Source organism: Engraulis encrasicolus, unplaced genomic scaffold, assembly GCF_034702125.1.
Source record: "Engraulis encrasicolus isolate BLACKSEA-1 unplaced genomic scaffold, IST_EnEncr_1.0 scaffold_1150_np1212, whole genome shotgun sequence".
Taxonomy (NCBI): domain Eukaryota; kingdom Metazoa; phylum Chordata; class Actinopteri; order Clupeiformes; family Engraulidae; genus Engraulis; species Engraulis encrasicolus.
Genome location: NW_026944626.1, coordinates 3441 through 13219, shown reverse-complemented (window position 1 = coordinate 13219; position 9779 = coordinate 3441). Strand labels below are relative to the sequence as shown.

General features: G+C 40.0%; 1 protein-coding gene across 1 annotated transcript; it reads right to left on the bottom strand.

The window, feature by feature from the left end:
• Positions 1-1242: 1242 nt before the first annotated feature.
• Positions 1243-8712, bottom strand: LOC134442107 (cuticle collagen 2C-like). Its single transcript, XM_063192414.1, has 3 exons — positions 8646-8712; positions 2850-2916; positions 1243-2486 (listed from the first exon to the last, which is right to left on the bottom strand). The coding sequence occupies exons 1-3, from the start codon at positions 8652-8654 to the stop codon at positions 2242-2244; spliced, it is 321 nt and encodes a 106-aa protein (XP_063048484.1). The 5' UTR covers positions 8655-8712; the 3' UTR covers positions 1243-2241.
• Positions 8713-9779: the final 1067 nt, after the last annotated feature.

Sequence of the window (9779 nt, the reverse complement as noted above, 5' to 3'; positions counted from 1 at the left end):
TTTGTTTCCTCTTCCCTTGTTAGTCTGTCCCTCCCAAATTCACACTGGATCCGATCCCCTTTAGCTCCCGGTAGCCCACTAGTCCAGTCCTACTGGCCCCTTATGATCGAGCGTCCAGGGTACACAGCCTCCTTGTTGAAACAGTCACCTGAGTGTGTAGTGAAGTGTGTGAGATCTATCTGAGTCAGTGTGTGAGACTCTTGACTGTGTGCCACCTTATGGGTTTATTTGCCCCACTCGTGTGTAACAGGGGTTGCAGTGCTAAATACTTTGGACTATTTGTGTTCTGCCTTAGGGGTCATTTCCCTTCACGTGTGTATTACGAGGCTGGCCCTGACAGTTCCCTCTGTGCGGCCCGGTAGGCTAGCGCCGACCCGGGCATTGTAGGACCCAGTGTGTCTTTGTCCAAACTCTCCCCCAATCTCCCCCAATGTATTTGTTTATTTATGTTAACCTGTTGCAACACTTCTGATAAATTTTTAATGTGTATTTAATAAAACCTGTATTTTTATACTTTTCCTAATTACCGTTGTTGTGTGGATTTTTGGGACAGAGTTCCCCTTGCTCTCAAAGTGTGAAATTCAAGGGGTGGCGTAGTCTTTACTGCAGGGGGCGCTACACCTACGAAGTCTATTGTAGGGGGCGCTACATATGTATGTAGATATTTAGCAACACACTTCAACTATTTCCCTTGTATAGTGTGTTGATGGACATTTTCAAATTATTAAAGCATTTTTTGTCAGAGGTGAGCCTCCTCTCCATTCATTTCCATTTCACATGTCTACCTAAAAAAATGGCTGCCACGGATTGCCGTGAAAAGGGGGGCAGGGTCACCTCTAGTCTAATGTTCTACCTCTAAGAGTATACCTTTCTACTCTTCTTCCAGCTTCTGTCGACACAATTTATACCTCCAAGTAATAGAGAAATGGTGGACTATCGTTTTAAGGCTATATAGCTGACAAGTTCTGTCAAAAAAAACTGTGTGAATATGAAGTAACACGTTAGTCAAAGACCAGATTTGAAATGACAGGCTAAATATCTACTTAGTTGATAAAATACATTTGAAAATCAGCTTATATTTATTATGTAGATATTTAGCAACACACTTTAACTATTGTCCTTGTATATTGTGTTGATGGACATTTTCACATTATTAAGACATTTTTTGACAGAGGTGAGCCTCCTCTCCATTCATTTCCATTTCTCATGTCTACCTAAAAAAAATGGCTGCCACGGATTGCCGTGAAAAGGGGGGTCACCTCTAGTCTAATGTTCTACCTCTAAGAGTATACCTTTCTACTCTTCTTCCAGCTTCTGTCGACACAATTTATACCTCCAAGTAATATAGAAATGGTGGACTATCGTTTTAAGGCTATATAGCTGACAAGTTCTGTCTTGCAATTCACCCCTTAGCGCAGAGGCTATGTTATAGGGTCATTCCATGTCAATTCACACGCCCTCCCTGCAGGTGACCCTCTCCGATTTACATGATACCTCACATACAGGTACCTTTTGATGTCAATTGAAAGAATCCAAAGTATTACCATCATACGTCCAACGGTTGTGGAGATGAAGCCCTCCAAAGTTTGGGTGCCACGCCCACTTTTCAGGCCTGTGAATCGCACACAAAATTCCCGAGCACATTTTGACACCTCTAGCTTTAATTTGAAGGAAGATCCAGGCCTAAAAATCACTATGCTCCCTCTTTATCACCCTGTCTACCATATGATGTACTTACAGATATCATACCTTGATTATTTGAGGCTATATTAAGCCTTGAAAACTGAATTTGTGAAAAGCGTGATGAAAAGTCTTGCCATTTTGGGGTTCCAAAACTTGGAAACCATATATGCTTTTGGAGTTATAATTGATTTTCCATCATATTTGGGAACTGTACGGTGCATTCCAAAAGTTTTAAGGCACTCAGACTTTAAATGACAGAAAATGAGGGACTCAAAAACAGCTTTGGGACAAAATGACCATACGGTACCTGTATGTGAGGTATCAGGCAAATCAGAGAGGGTCACCTGGGGAAATTCTAGGGAATCGTGTGAATTGACATGGAATGACCCTATAACCAACTGTCACCAAGACTGTAATGGCTATGTCTGTTAATTAAGGCTCTCGGTAATGTCATAGCAATGTTGTTATAATGTAGTTGAGTATTTTCAGCAAATAGTGAGTAGGCCCGCCGGCGACCCCATCTGCAGTAAGAGGCTACAGCACAAGCATGCATGTAGTTCAATGGGAACAGCACAACTGCACCCTAAAACCATGCACCTTACCCCCTTCAGAGCAGGTGCATTTTCCTGGAACACCAGGAAGCCCAGAAGCTCCAGGAGATCCAGGAAACCCACGATCTCCAGTACGCCCAGACGGTCCCCTAGGTCCATCCTTTCCAGGAGCTCCAGGAATCCCAGGCAATCCCCTAGGTCCCTCAGGTCCAGTAGGTCCAGGAGGACCAGGAAGTCCAGGTTCAGCAGACACTGACATAAGACAAACACAATAAGAAGACACATCGTTGGACCAGGAAATGTCCAATCCACCTGCCTTGACTTTCTATGTTTTTGCACCAATCTAGCAGGTTGCTCTCATATTAGTCTGTGAAATTAACTCATGCTCTCACACAATTTTTTTTTGCAGGTTATGGATTGTCAGCTTATATTTCTATATACAGCAATACTTTTCTTTCTCAAACCAGCCTACCTGCTTCACTTCATTTTTGACGCTGAATATTACTGATGTCAAAATGAGAAAGTTTAGTAAATTCATAAGAGACTGTCATACACTATACAGTATAGGCCTATATACACACAAACTGTACAAACAACATACATGCGTATACATACCTCGATATAGACACAGTGATGCTGTTAGAATAAGGAATCCCACGTTAATATCCATGGTTGCTTCAACCTGGATTAGGAAACAATACAAATGTCCAATGGAAAACAAAACAAAGCAAAACAAAAAAAAACCCACAAATAATCAGCTGTGTCAATTCCAGGTTCAGAAAGTAAACAACCCTGCCACTAGTTTGATTCAACCAGCCCTGAATCAGCTATTGAGCACAGGAAAACAATTTCTGTGTCTTAAATTGTGCACTTGTGTCACTGCACTGGTGTTTAGTGCCTAGTGCACACACTTCAGTGCATAATTTGATGGAAACATTTAACACTTCGATGTGCTCTTACTTTAAAGGGGTTAAGTAACACTGTTTCCCTGAACACTGAATGAAGGGAGCCATTGTCTACATCAAAGGGATTGACTAGTATTGAAATGTCCAGGTTTTATTTTCTCAGAGGTGGCAAACTGACCGGGGCTTCCCAATAAGTTATCATCATCCCAACAGCAGCCTCATCATAGGGTGACCACCTGGCAATAAGTCCAAGGGGGGACAAGGGGTATGCTTCGGAGGGACAATGTGGGACAGACCCTGGCGTGCACGCACAACCATGGACCATGGAAAAAAGTCATGGACTAGTGTCTGTTTTCACATTGATCCAAGGTGGCACAGTGTTGTTGGACTCTCCTAACTGAACAGAAAGTCAGCCTACTCGCGGTTAGCTTTCATAATATAGAACGCATAATGAAGAATCGGTCAGCTTGCGAGGGCAAGGTGTTACAAAGTAGCATGGAACGAAGTTATATCCCACCGCTGACTTGCTTTGATGCAGGTTGGTCTTGTAACCCCCGTGTGACTGCCTATGTTTCATGGATACAGACTTTTTTTTTCTTTGAGCACACTTGATTATGCGGGACAAACGGTCAATTCGCGGGACGCATGATTTGGGCTTGAAACGCTGTGCGCGCACACGCTACGCGGGACGGGTGGTCACACATTGCCCATTTTTATTCAAAACTTATGACGTGATTTGGCCCTTTTGTGTGTCTCATCTGCTGTAGCTACTCATTACAATATTATGTATATTAATTAATTTACATCTAACAGCTAATGTCTGTTTTGCAATTGTGATCTAGCTGGACCCATTCGATTTAATGGGTACATGGTAGATTGGAGACAGAGAAACAGGAGAAAGCACAATTAACTTATTCAACTTGAGGGAAGGTGGGATATACAGTCCCAGGAGAAAGTTTGTACACCCTGTGAAATGTCTTACCTTTCTGTCAAAATTGGTGATAAAACCTGGTCTGATCTTCCCGGAAATCACAAGAAGGAACAACCAGAGTCTGCTTTAACTAATTCAACCCAAACATTTATAAGTTTTCATATTTTCATTGGCCATATGATGTAAACATTCACAGCACAGCAAGGCATAAGTAAGTACACCATTGCATTCAATGAGTTTTAACCCTAAGTTAGTCGCAATAACGTCAACCAGATGTTTCCTGTAGTTGCAGATCAGATTAACAAAACAATCTGGATGTATCTGGTCTCCCTCTTTTTTAGAAAACTGCCTCTCGTCAGCAAGGTTTGTAGGATGTCTGGAGTGCATAGTTTTCTTGACTTCATGCCATATAATCTCAATTGTTTTTTGTCAGGGCTTTGACTGGGCTATTCCAGAATGTGTATTTCATTATTATGAAGCCATTCTAAAGTCGATTTGCTTCTAAAGTATGGGTTGTTGTCACATTTCAGCACCCATCCTCTTGTGTGCTTCAACTGTGTGACAGACTACCTCACTTTTTTTCTGTAAATTATCTCGATAAACTTCTGAGTTCATTGTTCCACTGAAAAAAGCAAACTGAAAAGGGCCTGAGGCACCAAGGTAGCCGCATACAATGATGCTCCCGCTACCATACTCAAAGGTGGAGATGATGTTTTGGTGAAGGTGTGGTTCTCCAGTTCTCCTCCAAACATGACATTTTGTGTTCCCCTGAACAATTCAACTTTGGTTTCAACGCTGGTCTACAGAATATTTTGCAGTAATTCTATAAAGCATTTAAATGCTTTTTCGCAAACCTCAAAGGTGCAGCAATATTTTTTGGACAGAAACCCCATTAATTTTAGATTGGCAGAATGAATCCCATTTTTAGCTATTCTTGGTTACATCTCCTCTTCTGAGTATGGTGGCGGGAGCATCATTATATGTGGCTACCTTGCTGCCTCAGGCCCTTGACAGTTTGCTATTATCAGTGGAACAATGAACTCAAGTTTATTGTGATATTTTACAGAAGAAACGCGAGGAAGTCTGTCACACAGTTGAAGCACACAAGAGTATGGGTGCTGAAATGTGACAAAAACCTATACTTTAGAAGCAAATCGACTTTATAGAATGACTTAATAATAATGAAATACAAATTCTGGAATAGCCCAGTCAAAGCCCTGACAAAAGACAATTGAAATTATATGGCATGAAGTCAAGAAAGCTATGCACTCCAGACATCCCACAAACCTTGCTGACGAGAGGCAGTTCTCTAAAGAAGAGGGAGACAAGATACAAACAGATTGTTTTGTTAATCTGATGTGCAACTACAGGACAAGTCTGGTTGATGATATTGCCACTAACTGAGGGTTAAAACCTACTTAATGCAAGGGTGTACTTACTTATGCCTTGCTCTCTTGTGAATGTTATGGCCTTATGACCAATAAAAATATGTAAATGTTTGGGTGGAATTAATTAAAGCAGACTCTGATTGTTCCTTCTTGAGATTTCCGGGAAGATCAGACCATGTTTTATGATCAATTTTGACAGAAATGTAAGAAATGTCAAAGGGTGCGCAAACTTTTTCCTGGGACTGTATGCACATTTCCATAAATGGTGTAATGTCACATTACCACATTACCATTAGTTAATTAAATGCATCCAGTTCAATGATAACACAACAACAAATACTGTAGTCTAAAGTGGATTGAAGGAATTGTGCTCTACCAGCAAAATGTTTAGTGTTCAAGAGTTTAGAAAATAAAAGGTATCTTGTCCTGTCCCAGCACAGTAGAGTATTCTGAAGTTAATAAAAGGTGTTCTATTCTAGCAAAACACGTTTAATTTGTAGTATTTGCTTTTCATCCATGGTATTAAGTTGTACTAACTTCTTGTACATCTTTTTGATTAGAGATGGGCAACATGGGGTTGGTGGTAGTGAGGAAGAGCTTCAGTGTATGCGTATATGTCTGAACTTTGAGGACCCTCTCGAAAAGGGTCTATCCCTCAAGGGTCTATCGTCTAATAAAGAATTTGAATTTGATTACCATCCTACTATTCTTATGCAACATACTATATTTTACGGTAATAAAGGCCATTTGGCTATTTTTTATCACAACCGAGAGCCTGTGTATAAAACACATTCTAAAATACACATCACAACACAACACAACAAAACAATGTTCATTACAGTTCATTGATGTTCCTCACCAATTTTGACCACTGTCAATATTGTAAGATGCTTAGGTTGCCCTTCCATTCTCAAAGTTGTCACACTGATAGCTATTATTATCAGTCCATTGTAATGTTAAAGGGCAACTCCTGCCAATTTCAATGTGCTGTTGTATTGCTCACGCTACCCTTGACTTGTCAGTACCCAGTGACGCCGCATTTTTTGGCTCAGCCCTTTCCGAGATATGAGCTATTCTAATGGGGGCAACTTTTGTTTACATTTCAAAAAAACATTTTTATTTATTCCCAAAAACATCCAAAAGGTTATGCAACATCAGCAGACAGCTAGCAAACAGCGATACCTTTTGGGAAAATATTTGGAGTGGGCATACGCTCATTTTTCAAAAAAATAAAAAATAAACAAAAGTTGCCTGTTAACCCTATACTGCACACATTATTATCCCATCATGGAAAAAAATCTAACTGTGGTTTTTGTCACATAAAATGAACTTCTTAAGACATTTTTGCAATTTTTTTCAAAAAAAAGTTTTTTGGGGGGTACATTTAGGTTTGTTGCCATATGGCAACATTGTGCGGTTACGGAAAGGATCAAGTGTGCATTTTCCCTCCAAGACCAAACAAGGGTCATACAACATTATGGATTATTTTATAGAAACATAATTGTTTTTATCTCAGAAAAACATTGAAAGTTTACCCAACAGTTCAAGGGAGTTATTTAACACATTTTTGCCCCTGAGAGAACAAGTGAATACTGTTTATTATATCCCCGAAAAACAGTATTTCAGTGGTATTACTTTGACCAACCACCAATGAATATATTAGGTATTAACACAATATCTGTGCACAGATTTGCACAAAAAATGTGTATGGTAACTGTCTATAATATGTACATGAACTGATTTAATTTTGGAAGCCAACACTTTCAAGATGGCCGACATTCAAGATGGCCGATTTGCGGGCCAGGCATCTTTCAACATAACCGACAGTTTATTTGTCATAACTTTTGAATGGATGCTTGGATTTACACTAAACCTTGTGTGATAACACTCTATAATGAGTAAATAAGCCATGTAAAATTGTGAGGCCAGTGCTTTAAAGATAGCTGAATTTTTCAAGATGGCTGACTTTGAAGTTGTCAATCTTTCGAGACGGCCTACCTTTTGTTTACGCCACAACTTTTCAGTGGGTGCTTGGATTTGCAGTAAATCTCGTGTGTTAATAATATAATTGGTTTATGAGCTGTTTGAAATTTCGAGATTATGCTTTTAAAATGGCTGACTTTCAAAATGGTTGACTTTGTACAATAATTTTTGATTGGGTTGACAGATTTGCACAAACGTTGTGTGCTAATTAGCCTAATTATAACATACACATGAAGTCAAAACATTTTGGAGGCTTCAAATGGTCAAGATGACAGTAGCTTTATGCTCAAATCTGGGGTTTGGGGATTTTTTTGGTATTCCTCTGGCAGTCTGGGGGAGGCTGCATAGGCCTTGTTCGCTTTTCTACATGTACTCAGAGTGAAAGCTCATAAAACAGTTCTCTACACCTATTATAACATTTTTAATGTTCATTACAGACTGCCATTTACACTAATTATAAATATTATCAGTTATCAACCATTCAATCAATAAATAAATCAATTAATCAATCAATTAGAATTGGGTATTTGTATCAATACACTTTCCCTATTGACCGTCTTGTTCCATTACCGCACAATGTTGCCGTATGGCAACATACCTATTTTTCAACATAAAATGGAAATAATTTTAGTTGAAAACAAAACAAATGGTGAAAACAGATCATGACTAACTATAGATCATCCCAATATTTTTTTTAATTATGTAAATATTGCAAAAAGTGTGAACAATCTGTCAAGGACACACGCTCATGTACAGTGAGGGAAAGAGCGAGCCTGGGGCAGTGTTTGGTGTCAGGTGATGTCAAGAAACCACATCATTAGATAAAACAAGGTCACAGTTTCAATATAAAAATCAATCAGTGGCTATTATTTATATTTAAATACCAGGAAATGCCAAAAGAATGGTATGTTGCCATATGGCAACACCGTGCAGTATAGGGTTAAACTAACACACACAGACTTAGGCCTATAAGATATTGACAAGATCACCAACACGCACGCACGCACGCACGCACGCACGCACGCACGCACGCACGCACGCACGCACGCACGCACGCACGCACACACGCACACACACACACACACACACACACACACACACACACACACACAGCGTGCAGTATGGGAACATGTATGACACATTCACTCATAACAATGTCAATAGGGGTAGAAACTATACTGGAAAAAGCCAATAGCCTACTCACCGCCTGCATGTGTGCACTACTTTTCTTTAAAGTGAAGCGATGGCTTCATGCGATTCAAATGGTAAATTCACGGCTATGACACCGGATTAAACATAAAAAAAAAAAAAAAAATTCCCTACAACACTGTTGCCAGATTTGGCCCCACTGGGCTGTTAGAGAGGCCTATCTGCAGGTAAAAAGGGTAGTGGGCAGGTTTTTCTGTAGATTTATAGTATTTTTTTAGAAAGTGCGCTCAACTCCCAACTGTTTCTTACAAGGTCTTAGGGTGCGAGCAAACAGCAAAGTTCATGTTTAGTAAAAAAGCCGCACTCCCGGGTGTAATTCTTGCCGTTTTAGCATGACAGACAGACATTTCGGCCTAAGCCGTCTTCAGAGTCTTCGGCATCAGCGTAAATAGCGTTATAGCCATAGACATCAATAGAATTTAGTTCAAATTGGGCAGGAGTTCATGCCTCCAGAGTCCAGACGGGTTTCGAACATTTTTGGGGCTGGAAATCATCTGGTCACATCTGGCAACCCTGAGGGCAAAAATCACCCGGCCAGTGACAGCGACTGATGCAATGGACTTAAAGCAGAAGTGAAAATCCAACGTTTACGTCCGCAGAGCCTTGAGACATATCCTCACAGACACCTTCTGAGAAATGCCTCCATCACCCACTTCCTTTTTTATGTCTTGATTCATACGTTGTTGGAGCCATATTTGTGATTTTTGTGACTTTTGACTTATTTCCTGTAACCCTGTAAATGGAAGACTTTTAGTTAGTTAAATACTTACCTGATGTTTGTTTATGTTTTATAAACTTACCTTTTATGTTTGTAATCATCTTGTGTTTTTATATTTATTTCTTATTTACTTACCTGGACCTGAACACACTCCGTCTCGCCTACACACCTGTGAAGTGATTTGGCACTGTGAACCACTCCCTCTGACACGCATTGGTGGCGCGAGTCACAGATCATAATTAATTGGTACACTCACAGGTGCCTGGCAGACAGAGTGTGGGTCAGGATACAGTTTTCGACCGCATAGAATAGCGTTATCAAAGCTTTACTGCTTATTTCTTTGTTTATTTGATGAAATGGAAAGTCAACCGGATTGTAGACAATAAATGGAAACAACATCTCAACTTTAAT